The 20,740-nt window shown below is 43.3% G+C and overlaps 1 protein-coding gene across 1 annotated transcript in view; it reads left to right on the top strand.

Annotated features, from left to right (window-relative positions):
* The window catches only part of LOC109888961 (PDZ and LIM domain protein 7-like), a 63,184-nt gene that overhangs the window by 33,438 nt on the left and 9,006 nt on the right, over positions 1-20,740 (top strand). Inside the window, exons 4-9 of the mRNA XM_031821801.1 lie at positions 1,865-1,887; positions 3,343-3,537; positions 7,973-8,139; positions 8,258-8,294; positions 8,919-9,026; positions 14,618-14,767. Coding sequence (XP_031677661.1) covers positions 1,865-1,887; positions 3,343-3,537; positions 7,973-8,139; positions 8,258-8,294; positions 8,919-9,026; positions 14,618-14,767 — 680 coding nt within the window. The remainder of the gene's footprint in view (positions 1-1,864; positions 1,888-3,342; positions 3,538-7,972; positions 8,140-8,257; positions 8,295-8,918; positions 9,027-14,617; positions 14,768-20,740) is intronic.

Raw genomic sequence — 20,740 nt, 5'->3', positions numbered from 1 at the left:
CCACACCTCTATCTGTCTTCCCCCTTATCCACCTCACCCACGTCTCTTCCCTCCTGAAGGCTCAAACTACCAAAATAAATGGCGGCCTCTCGGCCTGCAATACCTCCTCCGTGTCACTAGAGGCGTCTGGCGAGAAAAACTCCTACTCGGGGTCGCCCACCAAGAGGCAAACTCCAAGCCCTGGGGGCAAGACGACCCCCACAAAGAAGGCACAGTATAACACTCCTATTGGGCTGTACTCAGCTGAGACCCTGCAAGAGATGGCTCAGCTCCAGGAGAGCCACAGAGGAAAGGGCTCTGCAGCAGGCCTCTCAGTGGGGTATGTAACCAAGTGGAACAGACAGTAGTAAAAGCAGCACCAGCCAGGGGTGGCCAGGCCTGGTGAACCCCATAGTGAAGAGGAGGGAGTGGGGTAGAAGCTCCGGGTGGAAGTTGCCTATAGGCTCAGGTGTCGGATTAGCCAGCCCTCTCCAAAGCCTAACCTTCAACATTCAGAGAGAACCCCCCCCTCAAAACTTACCATAGATCAGTGCCTATGGCCAACTTCACCCTACTCCAAGAGGCTTCACCCTACTCCACCCAGTCCCTGCTGCTCTGCTGACCGGCCCTCGTGGGGCAGAAGGATAGAAAGCCTCAGAACATTCAGATTTAGCTGTGTATTCTGATCCCGAGCTGGGCTCTAGACAGCCTGGTGACCCTAATGGGTTCTAGTGATTTAGGTTCCCCCAGAGGGGAATGTGCAGGGCAGGCAGCACAGTAAAGGCCCCTAGCTCAGGCTGTGGCCCTTCTCCAGGTAATACGAAGAGCCCCCGGGAGATTAGGTGTCCCCTCTGCCAAAATATGAACATGTGACGTCCCAGGCAAGCCTTACAGTGCTTGTCTATATGAAGAGCTAACTATTGCTTTAAACGTGGCCAGGATGGACTGCACAGTGACATGGAGATTTGTTTTTGGTATGTGTCTGATGTGTCAGTTAAGCGCTAATAGCAGAACTTCTTTAATGTGAGAAAGGTGAATCGCTAAAAGAGATGAATCGCTAAAAGTGGTGAATCGCTAAAAGAGGTGAATCGCTAAAAGAGATGAATCGCTAAAAGAGGTGAATCGCTAATAGCAGGGTTTGCTATATCAGCCTTTGTGATGAATACAGTGAACTAGCATTCCCCTAGTTTTATCTAAAACAGAAAGCAGTCGCGTGACCTAATTAAAAAACCTCACACACATCTGAGGCATGGGGTTCCCACAATAATTGCGGAGTGCTATAAGACATTATGGTTCAGGGCCAGCACCTGTTCTTGTTGTCTCTTTAAAAAGCCATGGAATGGCTAGGTTCAGGTTCCTCTCTACTCTGCTCTGCTCCCATCTCTAAACATACAGCACCCCAATATGTCTGCCTCTGTCTCGTCTGACCCTCTCTCTTCACCTCTCTCCCTTTTATTTATTTCTCTATCTCGCTTTCTACCCTCGTCTACAAAACATACAGTACAAAGTACTCTCTTTGGTCTGTTGCACTCTCTCTGCCACTTTCTTTATCACTTCATACCACTGCTCTGACGTAAAAATAGTATTTTAGCGCCACGTTATAGATTTAAAGAGCCTGCAATGCCACGGCTTTATATTAGTGATGGACGAGCCTCAGTAATGATCATAATCAAGAATGAACGGCAACAAAGGTGAAAACATATTTTTTTTCATTGATGGCTTTCACTGTTGCATTGTGTGATTCTCAGTATTCACCTTCACCCTCTTCTATCTATCTTTTCTCCTTTTACGCCGAATAAGCGACCTCGGCGGTGGCGGGTGGTAGAGTGTAATTGCCTTGTTAATCACTGTCTCTTTCTCTCTCTCTCCTCTGCCGCCGCCTCAGGTTATTTCCAACACTCCTGCCAAGTTAGTACCCTACCCTGCATGTGGCGTAGCAGCGATCGCCCCCGAATGGTTCCGCAGTTCAGCTGCATGGTGTAGTGTGTCACGTTAACGTTATCGTGTCAGGCTCTTTGGTGTGAAGTGGATGTGCATCGTCTTGGCTTGTTGTGTAGTGATTATGCCTTTTTTGAGACCGATGAGCAGTTCTAGGATCGGTAATGATAATGATAGTTTTGGTTTGGTCTGTAATGGTTGTCAAAGTCCCAGAGAGAAAGGGGAGTGACCGTCTAATAAATCCTAACCTATCATAAAACAAATTTGCCTGTGATCATTAACTTGAAAACCCCTCGCAGACGAGATCCCTGTTCATTAATAGTGGTTTTGGGATATTTTGTATGAGAGAATAAAGGTCCTTTTCTGACATTATGCTAAATTCTCCCATGAGCCATCAGCCATGTACATACAGTATGGCATTTAGGTGGAGCGTGTGGACGTGTGAAGTCTTTGCTTGGGTAATTGACTTTGTGTAAAAAAACTGTCATTTGCTGATCGTTTTGAAACTGCATTGCCTGCGTTGATCAACTGTGTTTTATTTGTGGGATTTGAATGATGCTGCAGTGGTTCAATTAGTCAGCCTTTGTGCTTTTGTAACGTAGATGACCGTGCATGTTGATATTAACACATCCATTTGCTCTTTATCTCGATCAGTTTAGTTGTGGGCCAGCTGTAGAACATCATCTGAGCCTGTAGGCACCCACATACCTGGGAGGGCTGACCTGTATCTGGAGGGAAACCTGAGTGTGTGTGTGTGTGTGTGTGTGTGCAGATATGTGAGCTGTGCTGTGCCTGCTCTACTGGGGGATTTACAGAGCATGTTTGCTGTGTAACATACAGCGCCTCGATAGCTCTTTATCTGCCTTTCTCTTCAAAACCCCACGCTGTTGTAGTAGCAGATCTCTATGGGGGGGAATTCTGACCTGTGTTAAGCACGAGTAAATGGAACTTAATTCCCTTTTTATGCACCTTTTTCTCTCTGCACGTATTCATAGGTTGAATTCAATTCATTCAAAGCAAGTTAGCCACACCTGCAGAGCATGTTACGTAGGTGAATAAGGTAAAGGCTGTATACCAAATACTGAGAAGTGCATAGAAAAGGCGTGAATGTCCCCAGTCTTAATTGTCCCCTTTTGTGCATTAGCCAACTCCTTTGTTGTGCCACTCGGTGTTGTGTGCTGTACATGCTGATGTTCCGCATGGCATTATACACGACAGAGGAGTTGGCTAGAGCACAAACTGATCTGCTAACAGGCTATTACACTGTTTCACTTAACATCTCACACCATTTCTCCTTCCACTGCCACCCTCCTTCCTCACTTTCCTTCACTTTTCCCTCTTTTTCCGTCTTTACTTCCTCTCCTCTTCACCCTAATCATCACTATCCTGCCAACTTCCTCCCACCCTCTACCGAATCCACGACAGCAACGAGTATGTGCCCAGCTTCAACCCCATTGCGCTGAAGGACACTGCCCTGTCCACCCACAAGCCCATCGAGGTGAAGGGTCCTGGGGGCAAGGCCACCATAATCCATGCCCAGTACAACACCCCCATTAGCATGTACTCCCAGGACGCCATCATGGACGCCATCGCCGGACAGTCCAAGGGCCACGAGGCCGGGTAAGACCCTCCCTTCCTCTGCACTCCTTCCCTCACTTTCCTTCTCTTTCTACCTTTCCCCCAACCTGCATGACCTAAGTAGTACCCCTCCTTTCCTCTCCTTGGCTGGCTGTGCTGAACTAGCCTAGCACTACAGTGTAATGTAGCTGCGCTGTCCTGGAGAAGCTAAAGCTGCAGACTTACTTCATCAGGATGTCTTTTCAGGTCCTGATGATCTAGGATTGTTACCATCCTTTAAAATATTTCTACAGGACTGTATATCCTAAGTGTATTTTGTATGTGTCAAGAAGGAACATACAACTCAGACTGTTTCAAGTAGGTAGCAGTGAGATCTGTTTATTTAAGGGTGGTGTTTGTAGTGTGTTACTATTTGTATTGCCTGGAGGGGTTTGGTTTGATGCTCTAAGGCACAGATGTAGATTTGTATTTTTTTTATTTTTACAAAGGCATAGATGGTTTGGTTGTTTAGCAACAAAACCGACGTGTGCGCAAATATGGGGCAAAGCAGACGGGGTTGGCTTAGATTCTTGACATGTAAGCTACAGTTGAAGTTGGAAGTTTACAAACACTTAGGATGGAGTCATTAATTTGTTTTTCAACCACTCCACACATGTCTTGTTAACAAACTATAGTTTTGGCAAGTCGGTTAGGACATCTATTTCGTGCATGACACAAGTAATTTTTCCAACAATTGTTTACACACCGATTATTTCACTTATAATTCACTGTATCACAATTCCAGTGGGACAGAAGTTTACATACACTTAATTGACTGTGCCTTTAAACAGCTTGGAAAATTCCATGGCTTTAGAAGCTTCTGATTGACATAATTTGAGTGAATTGGAGATGTACCTGTGGATATGTTTCAAGGCCTACCTTCAAACTCAGTGCCTCTTTGCTTGACATCATGGGAAAATCAAAAGAAATCAGCCAAGACCTCACTAAATAAAATTTTAGACGTCCACAAGTCTGGTTCATCCATGGGAGCAATTTCCAAACGCCTGAAGGTACCATGTTCATCTGTACAAACAAGAGTACGCAAGTATAAACACCATGGGACCACGCAGCCGTCATACCGCTCAGGAAGGAGACGCATTCTGTCTCCTAGAGATGAACATACTTTGGTGCGAAAAGTGCAAATCAATCCCAGAACAACAGCAAAGGACCTTGTGAAGATGCTTGAGGAAACAGGTACAAAAGTATCTATATCCACAGTAGAACGAGTCCTATATCGACATAACCTGAAAGGCCAGTCAGCAAGGAAGACGCCACTGCTCCAAAACCGCCATAAAAAAGCCAGACTACGGTTTGCAACTGCACATGGAGACAAAGATCGTACTTTTTGGAGAAATGTCCTCTGGTCTGATGAAACAAAAATAGAACTGTTTGGCCATAATGACCATCGTTATGTTTGGAGGAAAAAGGGGGAGGCTTGCAAGCCGAAGAACACCATCTCAACTGTGAAGCACGGGGCGGCAGAATCTTGTTGTGGGGGTGCTTTGCTGCAGGAGGGACTGGTGCACTTCACAAAATAGATGGCATCTTGAGGAAGGAAAATTATGTGGATATATTGAAGCAACATCTCAACACATCAGTCAAGATGTTAAAGCTTGGTTGCAAATGGGTCTTCAAATGGACAATGACCCCAAGCATACTTCCAAAGTTGTGGCAAAATTGGCTTAAGGACAACAAAGTCAAGGTATTGGAGTGGCCATCACAAAGCCCTGACCTCAATATCATAGAAAATTTGTGGGCAGAACTGAAAACGCGTGTGCAAGCAAGGAGGCCTACAAACCTGACTCGGTTACACCAGCTCTGTCAGGAGGAGTGGACCAAAATTCACCCAACTTATTGTGGGAAGCTTGTGGAAGGCTACCTGAAACGTTTGACCCAAGTTAAACAATTTAAAGGCAATGCTACCGAATACTAATTGAGTGTATGTAAACTTCTGACCCATTGGGAATGTGATGGGTCAGAAGTGAATGTGAAAGAAATCATTTTTCTCTACTATTATTCTGACATTTCACATTCTTAAAATAAAGTGGTGATCCTCAAAAACAAGACCTGGTATCAAGAACAAGTTGAAACGAGCCACTTACGATTCCCGACATTGCAGTTTCTTGTCATTGTTGGTAGCTATCTGGCCATCCAGAATCACAATAATATGCTGACTTCGGTTTTCGTGACGTTATCAGCTAATTGATCTATATTCCTTGTTACAAATGCAGGTCACCTGTTGCAATATTCAAGTGTATTTGTTAGATTCCATCCATTCTATGAATGTCTTCATGCTGCTCACCTTCAAGCATAAAGCCACCCAATCACCTTTAGTCACCAAGCCTTCCCTGATCTTTTTGAATTTGAGTAATTTAGCAGACGCTCTTATCCAGAGCAACTAGGATTAAGTGCCTTGCTCAAGGGCACATCTGCACATTTTTCACTAAGTCTGCTCTGGGATTCAAACCAGCGACATTTAGGTTACTGGCCCAACCCTCTTAACCGCTAGGCTACCTGCCACCCTTTTACATACCCTCACCCACACTCATAATTGCCTTTCAAATACCTGAAGATCCCAGTACAGACATCCCAGTGCAAAATGTATAGTTTAATGAAAGGGACTGTAAACTCTTGATTTGTATCAATGTATGTAAATATATAGACACACATGCTTCATGTAAACAGAGAACTTTCTTTAGAAATTGATAACCAGACAAATTGTTTTGTTCATATGTGGAGAAAAGGGAAATTTCTCTTGGTGAGATTAACGAAAGCTGAGGGTCTCACTCTATGCCTTCCTTCCGCTACGGGGCCCATATCTAATCCTCCCTCTTTCACTTCCTCGGTTCCTCCTCAACAAACCCAATCACCGCACTGTCCATCCCACCCACCATGCCATGCTGCTTCCCCCCCACCCCTCTCCATCCATCCATCCACTGCCCCACCTCGCCCCGCCCCACCCCTTCCCTGCCGAACAGAGAGGAAGTCCCAGCCGGCTCCCCCTTGGCGTAAGTAGACCGCTCTGTGACAACCTACGAAGCACAGCCTGTGTGCTGTCTCCTCCCTCCTTACGTCCGTTCCCCTCACTGCTAACCCACTACATCCTCACTCTGATTGGAGATTTTGTTACACATGGCAATTTTCTACACGCCACCAATTGGCGTAGTTTGTGGGTTGATGGAATGATGTCTAGAATTGCCGGATGTTGCCTCTGCACCGTAATGCAATGATGACGTCATAGTTTGACGGGAGTCGATTGCAGAGCAGCTGTTTGTCGAGGACATCACTATAAGTATGGTGTTTTGATATTCAGGGATTGTGGGTCTTTATCAATGACTGATTACTAACAAACAATTTTTCATTCCGTTGGAAAATTGTGCTGAAATTGTATTGTGATTGAAATGCATGGAAAACAGACATGGATTAGTAGTTTTCATGCCAAACAAAGATTTTGTTTTTAGAAAAGCAGAGTGTGTTGCAAACTGATATTGCTCAACAGGTCAACCACAGAATCATTATTTTGTTATTTAAAAAAAGTATTATTATTGTCTTGGTATAGCAAACCGTTTCTTAGGCGGAGTCCGCTGCCCTGCTGGCTACACAGGGATAATTTATGTTTCAAGGCTCTCTGTAAAATAGATTTTATTGTCAGCTGCGACATTATCACAGGTCAGTAGTCTCTTGTATTGCAAAAGAACTGCATGATTTATATGGATATAAAAAGGAAATGAACGGAGGACGAACACATTAAGTGCTGGCCTCAATACTCTGAACCTCCCAATCAGTAATGTGCAACTGACCAGCACTAGATATGCCATATACCAGGAACTATACTAGTTTAATAATGACACTAAACTGAATGTTCTGAGCTCTTTCCTCCTGCTAGAGGTACAGTATGTGTGTTTTTATTTTATGAAATTAGATTTCTGAAATATGCTGTTGAGAAAAGATGCCACAGGGTTCGTTATGTAGCCATAGTGCTTCGCGTGCAAAGCTTCTGCAAATAGTTTCCTATTTGACAGCTTTTTGCCATTTTATCACTGGTTTGTGTGAGCAGATGCTGCTTTTCAATGTCCAGTTTTTAGCTCCTCTCTTGCAGCTCCCCTTATGCAAGACCGAGCCTGTTTTTTACTTCTCAAATTAAAAGTGAAGAGGGAGCCTTTGAAATAGATCCTCTCCCCATTCTCCTAAATGCTCCTTAGCCATCAAAGTAGGCTACAAAGGTTAGTTATAGTACTTTATATGTATACACTCAGACATACCCCAGTAATAAAAAAATCACCACCAGACTGCAGTTTGTAACACTGTGATCAGAATTCGATTAACACCCCACATTTCGGGGGGAGACAAACACCCTATTCGCCCTGATTGCTGTCAGGCTATGGTGGGCATGAATTAGTGCCAGTGTGACGAGCCAGCTCTCTCTCTGTGGTTCCAGTTCGCTCCCAGTAAAAGATGCTCAGGTAGACAGTGCCTCCCCAGTTTATCAGGCTGTGATCAAGACTGCAGACAGGGACACGGAGTTGAATGACTGGGCCCGCAGCTCCTCCCAGGTGCAGTCCAAGTCCTTCCGCCTCCTCGCCCACATCACGGGAACGGAGTTCAGTAAGTAGTGCTGCTTTTCTATTTCTATTCTGTTCTTGTTTCATTTAGTTTAGTCTACCCCTCTTATTCTGCCACACACTCTGTTACTGATGGTTCTTCTCTCTCCCTCTCCGTTTAGTGCAAGACCCAGATGTGGAACATCTGAGGAAATCAAGGTAGGCAGCTAGCAGCAGCGACCGGTGTGGCCTAGAAAAAAGGCTGTATTTGGTCATTGCCCCAGATGATCCCAGAGCAGAGTTTCTGCTGTTAGCTAGTGGTCAAGGGTCACTGAGTCACTCAGCCCTACCAAACGGCCCAGCTCCACACCACTCTCTGTGGTGAACTTGAAGGTTAGAGTGTGAGTCATGTCCTGCTGAGCCAACCGTGAGAATAGCATGAGGTGTTTCGACGCTGCAGTCCCCCTCACATGGATTACAGATAGCCCTCATGATGAGCCGTCTGTTAGACTCCTCTAGCTGAAAATCGTAACGTAACGTGTTGCTGCCACACACACAGAGCAGAAATATCCCTTTTTGTTTCTTCATGAGGCATTTCTCAAGCCTGGGCTTATTCCCTGATACAGTATGGTGCAGGACATCATAGAGCCACCCAGTGGGGTTGTGTTGATTTGTGTTTGTTGAGGATTTGGGAGCCCCCAGTGCACTCTGACCCTCACAGGACTCAGGCAGGGGAGTGGAGGCCACAGTCCCTAACCCGTCTCTCACTCCCCCCCCCCCCCCCCTTTCTTCCTTTCTCTCTCTTCCCCCCCATTTTCCTTTCTCTCTTTCCTCATGCCACAGGGAAAAGTTTGACACGGAATTTAAAGGTCCACGTTTTGCCAAATTGAAAAATTGGCACAATGGCCTGTCTGCTCAAATCCTTAACCTGCCAGAAAAGGCCGTGGTTTAAAATATGTGTCAGACCGAACGTAACTGTAGCAACCAGAGAAGTGCAGAGCAGGTAAAACAGTTGGACTGTGAGTGAGGAGAAGGTCAGCCTAAAGATACTGGAATGTGAGTTCATGGAAAGAGGGTTGTTCAATACTTGTTGATCACATGTTGTAATGAAGATTTTAGCCCAATGTCATATTCCCTCCTTATTTTGGCGATTTAAGTTGATGCTAGCTTTCTAAAGTAATTGCAGCTGTATAAGAAAGTTGTATTGTATTTCAACCGTAAATTATCACTATTTGAGTTTGACATTGTGATAAGTATGAATAAAAACAATGCCACTAAATAAAAAAATTTCCTTTTAGTTGCTTTCATATCAGATTGTTACTCTGAAAAGAGAAGAGATTATGTTTTGATGTAGCAGTTTACAGGCTTTAAATGGAAGTTATGGAGGAAATAGTTGCCTACCTTTATAGCATAGCAACCCAACACCCTCTTAGAGACAATAAACAATTATACATATGAGTCATCACAAACTTCAGTTTTTTTATATATATATTTATTAACTTTCACAGGAACCATTTCACCAAGGAACCATTAAATAGAACTTAAACAAGATGTCAAGGGTCCAGTTAAGGATAAACAATTCCCCCATATCAGCAAACGTCATATTGAATCTCAAGATGAATCCCTCACCGATGAAACATGGCGTGTTTGTTTCCTTATCCCCGGGCTCTGACTCATTGGAATGTGTGGAGAGCAGCAAACCCTTGCAGCCTATGAGAAAGTGAGGAATTTGAGATTTTCCCAGAGAGGATGAATGGCATAAAGTAAACTAAGGATAATTAGGAGTGCTGCCTGCATTGTGCAATGCACTGATCTTTAAACATATGATAAGGATAGGTTCCAATCTGGCTCATGGCCAGATGGCCACGTGATTACGAGTATGACTTCAATCAGAAGGAAAATGATTGGATTCCATATTGACCATGACCTTGATTTCGACATCAATGAGAGAAGTTCACCCATTTTCTTTGACGGTAACTTTCAATTTCATCATTGGTAATTGAAAAGGTTTGAATAGCTGTTTTCTTTTCAGCTACCAAGGGCAGGGCTATTCACTATTTAAGCAAGTTGGTCAAGGATTTTTTTTCACAGAAGCTCCTGATTAAGGGACTTTTGGCATTTTAGCTGTTATATACACAACTTGACCTAGAAAGAAATGGAGAGATTTGATATAAAGCAGGTGGCTTTGCAAAACCTTTTCCATACATAATTCCAACCTACTGTATGTTGCATCATGTCAAGTGTTTTGTAAGATATCTATTACAAATACAATCTCAAAGCGATTGTTTAATGTTATCCCGAAAAGTTCTTCAGAAACACTGTAAAAATAAACCAAGCTAATTATCACATGACTCACAAAAGGATGAACTGACGTGCTTCATTGGTACACCTTTAGAAAACAGGGCTTTGTTCCTCTCCACACATGCCATTTAGTCTGTTCCACAGGGCCATTTTTTGTGTAATTATTGTACTGAACTCAGCCATCATTAGCTCTAGTGTAATCATGCCATCAATTGTTAGCAATTGTTGATCGTCTGTTATTACGTAGAAGCAGTATTATATCAATGGTCTGTCCATGAGGCAAGAGTCTCTGTAGCTGCTAACTATAAGGAGGTCAGATGTGGCTGAAGTTAGGGACTATCATATCAGGATTCAAGCACAGCCGTCAGACAACACCCTGTTGGGTTTCGTCCCATCCTCCTGCATAAGAAAGGCGAACAGGAAGTCAAATATGTGAGTAGTGAGAGTCGGCGAGGCGATGTTTGAAGGTGTTGAAAGCCCTTTGAAAGATAACTCTGCTTGTCTGGTTGTAACATTAGGGGAACTGGTGTTACTTAGCTCTGCTGTGGGCTGATGAGTGGATAATTACTGGCCGTTTGTAACTGTTGGAAATCTCTGCTAACTGCCTCTTCCCTGCCTGGACATGCTCCTTGGCATCATTCCTCTTCCCCTTTCTTCTTCACCTCCCCTGAGGGATATTTCCACCTGCATGCAATGCATGCTGGGTAGACAGTGTGTTTGCACTGGAGTGCCTCTGGGTGGCTGACCCCCTCTCGCCCTTCATCACGCCTCCTCTTCCTCCTCTATCATACTCAGGCCTCAGTCTCCGCCCCACATACAAGATCTCCTTCTACACTTCAGTTCCATTCAGTATTCTGCTCCTCCTATCCCTCACTCCCTCTTTTTTTTCATCACAGATTCTAGAACTGACACACCAGACATTCCAAAACATCAGGACCTGCGCCATTGCTTTGCATCAAACACTCCATAGCTATCTCATCCCACCCTCAACTCCAAATTAGTGGAAAGTAATTTGGTGTGTGTGCTCAGTTCCCGGCAGGATTTGTGTTTTTGCAGTTTGTGACTTCTCGGGACCTAGGGCTCATTATCGGGACCTAATGCTCATTTTAGGGGCCTAGGGCTCATGTGACTTCCTATTTTCTTAATGATTATTTTTGAAAATGATAATGTTTTCAAAAGCCTGAAGGGCCCAACTAGTTGTCTCAATATTATAGAGGAGCTTGTGACAGTAGGCGATAAGAAGTTATGTTGTAGGTTTAATTCATGGGACTAATGACAGTTTTTGGCAATCAAGAAGGTAGAGTTAATGTAGACCTACCGTACGTCCCGTTTGAGAACCAGGTAAAGGGCACAGAAGGTGAGGGGTACCTGTGGACAGCTATGTGTTGGTGTCTGTCTTCATGTTGTGTGTCTGAATCATTGTGTTTCCTTGTGTTTAGTCTTGCCTGTATCACCTGTCAGTCAGTGTCTTCCTCATCTACGACAGCTCTCCAGTAACCCATCCATCCCCCTCCCTCAACCCCCTCCCACGAATCCTAACCTCTATGGTTAAAGCGTACTACTGCTTTGATGTACAGTAGACAGCTGAACATGGTAAAATACATACCTGTTTGATGTCTCTAAACCACCTAGTACTAGACCCATTGCTCGTTCCTTGACTATCTGTAATCTCAATTCTCATCCTCCTAATTGCCTGTAAGAGCATGCACCGGTCTCTCTCTCCCCCTTGCTAAAGACTCCCCTGCCCTTGCACTTGCCTGCCCACCTCACCAGTATCATGCAAACACACGCCAGTGTTTGCCTACCTACCGCGGAGTGGTCTCTCCCAGAGAATGAGGAGCAGAGTGAAATGGTACGCGAGGTGTCAGGTTGCCTGCCCATGGAGCTGCCTTACTAACCCAGCTGCTTTAGTGGGAGAGATCACAATTTCCCTATGTTGACAGTTGTGCCAAGCAGATGTTACCAGTGGGGGGCGCTATACATTTGTTACCCTTTAAAACTATCCTCAAATTAGTGTCCTCAAGTTTTTCCCTTCCACGGTGAGATAAAGTGAGAAATGAAATGGCGTCATTTAGTTTACGGATCAAGTATTTCAAATTCCAAACTGTTTATAGATCCTTGGCAGATGAAAGAGTGGTGCATGTATGCAATCTTCTATTTTGAACATCTCTGTCGGGTGTGGCCTCTTTCTACTTCTATCTAGTTCCCCTTGTGTTGTTAATCTGAGGCACCAGATTTTGACTTCAGCCTTCAAAGCACACTATCCTTAATCTGCCCCTAATTTGAAACAGTCATTCCCTCGGAAACATCTGGAAATACATCCAGCAATTCAGCCAATGCAATCTATTAATCCTGCATGAAGAGGGTAAATGCGTTTTGAAGGCCAGTGTCCTCAGTGTGTACCTAATGACCTGCACAGAATGCCCATTTATGTAAACCCCTTGTTGTGAGGCAAGTCTGTCTGTGTCTGTGTGTGTGTCTGTGTACATGGCTGTCTGCGTTCATATAGAGATCCAGTGGTATTGAAGTTAGATGTCTGTACCTATGCCAGATGAGTTCATGTAACTTATACCCAAGGATGGCCAGTTGAAACACAATTGAGAGGGGTTTCCTACACTCCCATCTGCTAAAAGGGACTTTGTTGAGGTCTCTCTAGAGCAGGGCTCTTCAACCCAGCTGCTGGAGAGCCCCCCCTCCTGTAGGTTTTCAATCCAACTCCTGTTGTAACAAACATGATTCAGCTTATCAACCAGCTAATAATTCAAATCAGGTGTTCTAGATTATAATACTTTATCCTAGTAATAGGTTTCATTGGTTGGATTCAGAAGTAATTGAAGATAGTGGCTTTTGTATCTGTGTGACTGTGGCCTGTCCTGTCCTTGTACCCAGCCTCAAAGGCACTTCCTCTGTTAACTGTCACTCAAACTGAGAGCATCTACCACCTGTCTATCTGTGCTGATCCTTACACCTCCCTTGCCAACACTCCACTCCTCGCTCCACACATCTAGCTGTGAGACACACCGTAGATAGACCCACTATCACCACAACCTAGGAGCACTTGCTAACCTCCAAAGTTCACCACAGAAAGTGATGAAGGGTTAAATGACCGCCTGAGACCACTGTTTCCTGGTCAGATTGATGTCCAGGAGAGGAGGTCAGGGTGCTGGAAGTGAGTAGGGGTCAGCCATCGGTCTACCACCACCAGGCCTGTTGCTGCTAGATGCCTGCCACCCTCTCTGTCCCCCAACCTGCACCAGCCTGGGCAGCTCCCCCTGGGCATTGCATTCATTCCGTTCTCCCTAGTCCTCAACCCCACCTTCTCCCACAGTCATTCACTCAATGTTTTGGCCTCATGTCAAAGTCAGCTGTGTTTAAATGTCAAGATCTGGGGAGACACCACTGTTCATTTTCACTCATGTTTAAAAGTAAATTCACAAATGTTCTGTAGCGTACACTCTGATTAGGCCATGCTCACTGAGTGTGTTAATTTTTCTCTCCTTTTTGCTGTTGTTGGTATATACTCTGTTTAATCCTTTTCCCCAACAGAGTTTATGGCTGAAACTCTCCCAACACCTTAGATTGTCTCTGATTATATTATATTAGTATGATACACTATACAGTTCCAAATCAATGTGTAATGCACTGTGTTAATTGCGTAAGGACTGTGTATATCAAGCATATAGTGAGGTGGTTCCCTCTGGCCCTGGACATGGTTGATGAAGCGCTCGTCTTGACGCAGTTATTTTATCGTTCCCCATTATGCTCAATCGATTCCTGCAGTAGCAGCTAGGCAGCTTTCCATTAAGAGTGAAATACAACCAGGTATCACCCCACTCACCCCTGCCAGTCTCTGCGCTTTCTCCAGTGACTCACCCAAAATCGATAGTTCAAACATTCGTTTTTATCTTATTATGAGCAGATTGTGAGGTTTTGTTTTCCCACAGAGGTTTTTTTCCTCACTTCTGGCACTAAATCCTGATATTGAAAGATAAGGCTTGTGAATAATTGTCATTGATTTATTTTCCTACTCTTTCTCCATTTTTTTCCTTGATGGACATCCTTGCTTTGGGCTGAGCAATATCAAGGCTTTTGGTTTTGCATGTTATTGAGGCCATATAACCTTACAGGTCTATTTGTGCTGACATTAACCCTCTAGTTCATATACACACAGCCCTACATATGGATTTCGGCCCCAGACTGCTGATGGTTTTCTCTCAATGCAATTTAACCTCCTTATGCAGTAGCCCTGTTGAGCATGCTCCAGTTTCCACCAGCCCCACACATGTCGCTCTCCCTGCTAGCGCTGCTTCGCCCAATCAGGCAGCTTCGCCTACTGCTGCTTACCAGTCTCCAGAGCCTGCCCCCGTAGACCCTGAACCCACCCATGAGAGGTAATTCTGTGTGGGTTGAACATTTTAGCTTGTTGTGGTTTTATTGTCCGCCGCCAACTGGGTGCTCTTCCCTTTAATTGGTGTGTAGCTATATTTGTGTGTGTACCTTCGTTGAGGGGGACTGTTTTGTTCTGATGTTTTCCCCGTTTGTCATCTGTTTCGTGATTGATTGAACATAGATTGAAATGTGTGTTTTTGTTTTCATGTTCCAGCTAAACCAGTAAAAGGTTTCATGAGCAGTATGTGTGTAAGTGGCTAGGGCTTTGGGTTTAGTACATTCACAAGGGAGAGTGTCCATATTCAGTGTCCAAGGTAAGTCAAACAGTCTGATGTTGTGATCACCTGGACTGTGTGGAACCTGTGAGGAGAGAGACACTGGGAAGACCTGACCTCCCATGTCTGTGAGCGGTGTGAGAACAGAGAGCCTCAATGCAGTGGAGTAGTCCACTGTAGTCATACAGAGCGAGTCTGCAAAAACCATCATCCTTTAACCCGTAACGCCCTCATCATCATAACCATCCATCCATCTTAATCCTGTTATTTTTTTTATTTTTTTTTGACCAGCCTTAACACAACATATGCCCTGGGCCTGTGCAGGCTGTTGCTTCTGTAGTTGGTCATCACTGCCACTGCCTTGGACTCCTGGATTTGGTTTGTGGACCATTCCGATCTGTGTTTATACACATTTTTTGGACCCTCAAAGATAACCATGTTTTGGCCTTCACAGCAGATGAATGGTAGTTTGTCAGTAGGATGTCCAATGTTAATAAACGTTTTGTGTCCTATCTAGGGGACCAAGAAAGGCCATACAGTGGGGCAAAAAAGTATTTAGTCAGCCACCAATTGTGCAAGTTCTCCCACTTAAAAAGATGAGAGGCCTGTAATTTTCATCATAGGTACACTTCAACTATGACAGACAAAATTAGAAAAAAAATCGAGTGGAGGACAGAGGAGCCTCTTAAAGAAGAAGTTACAGGTCTGTGAGAGCCAGAAATCTTGCTTGTTTGTAGGTGACCAAATACTTATTTTCCACCATAATTTGCAAATAAATTCATTAAAAATCCTACAATGTGATTTTCTGGATTTTTTTTCTCATTTTGTCTGTCATAGTTGAAATGTACCTATGATGAAAATTACAGGCCTCTCTCATCTTTTTAAGTGGGAGAACTTGCACAATTGGTGGCTGACTAAATACTTTTTTGCCCCACTGTACGTATTGACATAGGACAAATAGAATGTTGACAGTTAATTGAACATACAGTACCAGTCAAAAGTTTGGACACACCTACTCATGCAAGGTTTTTCTTTTTTTTGGACTATTTTCTACATTGTGGAATAACAGTGAAGACATCAAAACTATGAAATAACACATGGAATCGTGTAGTATCCAAAAAAGTGTTAAACAAATCAAAAGATATGTTATTTGAGATTCTTCAAAGTAGCCACCCTTTGCCTTGATGACAGCTTTGCACACTCTTGGCATTCTCTCAACCCGCTTCATGAGGTAGTCACCTGGAATGCATTTCAATTAACAGGTGTGCCTTGTTAAAGTTAATTTGTGGAATTTCTTTCCTGCTTAATGCATTTGAGCCAATCAGTTGGGTAGGGGTGGTATACAGAAGATCGCCCTGTTTGGTAAAAGATCAAGTCCATATTATGTCAAGAACAGCTCAAATAAGCAAAGCGAAATGACAGTCCATCATTACTTTAAGACATAAAGGTTACTCAATGTGGAAAATTTCAAGAACTTTTAAAGTTTTTTCAAGCACAGTTGCCAAAACCATCAAGTGCTATGATGAAACTGGCTCTCATAAGCACCACCACAGGAAAGAAAGACCCAGATTTACCTCTGCTGCAGAGGATATGTTCATCAGAGTTACAGAAATCAGAAGTTTACATACACTTAGGTTGGAGTCATTAAAACTTGTTTTTCAACCACTCCACAAATGTCTTGTTAACAAACTATAGTTTTGGCAAGTCGGTTAGAACATCTACTTTGTGCATGACACAAGTCATTTTTCAAACAATTGTTTACAGACATATTATTTAGCTTATAATTCACTGTATCACAATTCCAGTGTGTCAGAAGTTTACATACACTAAGTTGACTGTGCCTTTAAACAGCTTGTAAAATTCCATAAAATGATGTCATGGCTTTAGAAGCTTCTATTAGGCTAATTGACATCATTTGAGTCAATTGGAGGTGTACCTGTGGATGTATTTCAAGGCCTACCTTCAAACTCAGTGCCTCTTTGCTTGACATCGTGGGAAATCAAAAGAAATCAGGAAGGAAGGAAGGAAATCAGGAAGGAGATGCATTCTGTCTCCTAGAGCTGGACGTACTTTGGTGCGAAAAGTGCAAATCATTCCCAGAACAACAGCAAAGGACCTTGTGAAGATGCTGGAGGAAACGGGTACAAAAGTATCTGTATCCACAGTAGAATGAGTCCTATATCGAGTCCTATATCGACAGATAGCTTGTGGAAGGCTACCCAAAACTTCTGTCCCAAGTTAAACAATTTAAAGGCAATACTACCAAATACTAATTGAGTGTAATGTAAACTTCTGACCCACTGAGAATGTGATGAAAGAAATAAAAGCTGAAATAAATCATTCTTTCTACTATTATTCTGACATTTCACATTCTTAAAATAAAGTGGTGATCCTAACTGACCTAAGACAGGGAATTTTTACTAGGATTAAATGTCAGTAATTGTGAAAAACTGAGTTTAAATGTATTTTGCTAAGGTGTATGTGAACTTCCGACTTCAACTGTAACTGCACCTCAGATTGCAGCCCAAATAAATGCTTCACAGAGTTCAAGTAACAGGCACATCTCAACATCAACTTTTCATAGGAAACTGGTTGAATCAGGCCGCTATGGTCAAATTGTTGCAAAGAAACCACTACTAAAGGACACCAATAAGAAGAAGAGACTGGCTTGGGCCAAGAAACACGAGCAATGGACATTAGACCGGTGTAAATCTGTCCTTTTGTTCTGATGAGTCCAAATTTTAGATTTTTGGTTCCAACCACTGTGTCTTTGTGAGATGCAGAGTAGGTGACCTGGCCTCCACAATCACCCGACCTCAACCCAATTGAGATGGTTTGGGATGAGTTGGACCGCAGAGTGAAGGAAAAGCAGCCAACAAGTGCTCAGCATATATGGGAACTCCTTCAAGACTGTTGGAAAAGCATTACTCATGAAGCTGGTTGAGAGAATGCCAAGAGCATGCAAAGCTCTTGGCTACTATGAAGAATCTAAAATATATTTAGATTTGTTTAACACTTTTTTTTTGGTTTCTACATGATTCCAACTGTGTTATTTCATAGTTTTGATGTGTTCACTGTTATTCTACACTATTATTCTAAAATAAAGAAAAACCCTTGATTGAGTAGGTGTAACCAAACTTTTGATTGGTACTGTATCTAACACATCTATTAGGGACTATCCAAATAGTGTTGCCTTATTTTTTCCATTACAGTGTAGTATTTCAGAGAGGGTTTAAGATTGAATTTCTTATACAAAGTAATCCATTTGTATGTGGAGTGAGCCCTAAACCGTCTCTCAGACCTCTCTTGTTGACTCTCGTTAAGAAACTAGGTTTAGAAGCAAGGGCTACCTCCCACCCTGTTCCGAACCAGCACTTTGCCCAAACGAAAGCCCTGCCCTCTGGTTCCGAACCGAGCACCTGAGGTATACACGCAACATAACAGACTGCCACAGTGACTGACAGACAGACTGACCACATCACAGACAGGTGGTGTGCGGAGTTGCTTAGGTATGTGTGGGATATGGGACAGGAGAGTAAAAAATGAACTTTTACTGGAGAGTGGGACACTATCCGGATCAAAAGAGCAAGGCCATGACTGCAGCATTGCTTTATTCACATTGGCTATGTTTCATAAGAAAATACAAATAATTATATCTGAAAAGTGGTGCAAAATGAACTGCAACAGCCCCCAATTGGAAACATGCTATTGAGTGCAATTAGGTCTGTGCAACTGTTTTGCTTGCCTGCACAGGGACAAACTTCTTTCCAACGCTCTTTGAATTAGCTCTCTCCATCACAGCTGAATGGAAAGGAAAAGGTCCACGAGGTTTGATGTGCAGAATGTACACTGCAGACTGCTTAAGTACACTGTGTAAGCTCGTGGGGGTTTGGCAGCATTTGCGATTGCTGACTCAAGTTTTTGTTTGACTAATTTGCACCTCTTCCTCCACAATGTCAATAGTCCCTTCACAGCATTAATGGTGAAATATGTTTGACCCAAATATAAAAATGCCTGTTTAATGCAGAATGTAGCTAACATTACTCTCTGAAGTAGTCTTTTTGACATTCCATCTCTCATCTTGAATTTGCAGGTCAACCAGTTTCTTAAATGAACAAACGCACAAAATCCCTACAGGCCCATTCAAGTCTGGACCTTTGCATGCCATAGTAAGGAGAAGCATACTCTTGGAATTGGTATTTATGGGGACTGTTCACCCTGTGAAGGCCACACAATTAGTGATATGACAGTAGCTCACTTGGTTGAGCACCTAGTAGTCACAGTTGGAGATCGCACCACACCGAGTGATGATGGTAGCTCCTCTATCCCACACTCTTCCATGCTCACTCTGCATGTCGCTGCTCAACTGCGAGCTTACACACTGGCTGGACTCATTATGATTTTGGGGGGTAGTTTGTCAAAGAACAGTGAACACTTGAATGTCAATCACAATCATTTGTATCCTGCAAATCAATGATAAACTCAGCAAGAAAAAAATATGTCCTCTCACTTTCAACTGCGTTTATTTTCAGCAAACTTAACATGCGTAAATATTTGTATGAACTTAACAAGATTCAACAACTGAGACATAAACTGAACAAGTTCCACAGACATGTGACTAAAATAAATGGAATAATGTGTCCCTTGACAGAGGGGGGGGGGGGCAAAATCAAAAGTAACAGTCAGTATCTGGTGTGGCCACCAGCTGCATTAAGTACTGCAGTGCATCTCTTCCTCATGGACTGCACCAGATTTGCCCGTTCTTGCTGTGAGATGTTACCCCACTCTTCCACCAAGGCACCTGCAAGTTCCCGGACATTTCTGGGGGGAATGGCCCTAGCCCTCACCCTCCGATCCAACAGGTCCCAGACGTGCTCAATGGGATTGAGATCCGGGCTCTTCGCTGGCCATGGCAGAACACTGACATTCCTGTCTTGTAGGAAATCACACACAGAACGAGCAGTATGGCTGGTGGTATTGTCATGCTGGAGGGTCATGTCAAGACCCTCTTTAGTGTCTTAAGTTTTCATAACTGTGACCTTAACAGCCTACCTTAACAGTCTGTAAGCTGTTATGGTCTTAACGACCGTTCCACAGGTGCATGTTCATTAATTGTTTCTGGTTCATTGAACAAGCATGGAAAACCCTTTACAATGAAGATCTGTAAAGTTATTTAGATTTTTACGTATTATCTTTGAAAGACAGGATCCTGAAAAAGGGACTTTTTTTTGTTGCTGAGTTTATATGGCTGTGATGCACCATTCTAATCAACTACTGAATGGCTAACTAGTGGCAACAGGCAATAGCAGCTGTTGATAGATGTACTGCTTAAAAGTGCAATGGCTGAAAAGGTCAAATGATGTAGAATTTGGTACTCATGTGAACATTTTAAATGGGACTCATACAAAGGAGGACCATTGTATAAATAATTGTATATGCTCGTAAAATACCCTCTTCCGATTTGTAAGTGTCTAGTGAGGATAATATTAAATCATTGGTTAGTTTTGCATAACAAGGAGTATGGTACATATTACTCCCTCAGTTTGTGTCGTTCAGCCAACCATTGTCATTTTTGTTTTGTATAAACAGCAGGCTTAAATAAGGAAACACATCCATCCACCCTTTAGTTTTAATGTAATAGTGGTACTTTATAGGGATCTCCTGGAGCCAGTGTGGTGACCACAGTTGCTTAAAACTGTG

Source organism: Oncorhynchus kisutch, linkage group LG4, assembly GCF_002021735.2.
Source record: "Oncorhynchus kisutch isolate 150728-3 linkage group LG4, Okis_V2, whole genome shotgun sequence".
Lineage (NCBI taxonomy): Eukaryota > Metazoa > Chordata > Actinopteri > Salmoniformes > Salmonidae > Oncorhynchus > Oncorhynchus kisutch.
This window is presented reverse-complemented; position numbering and strand designations above follow the sequence as displayed.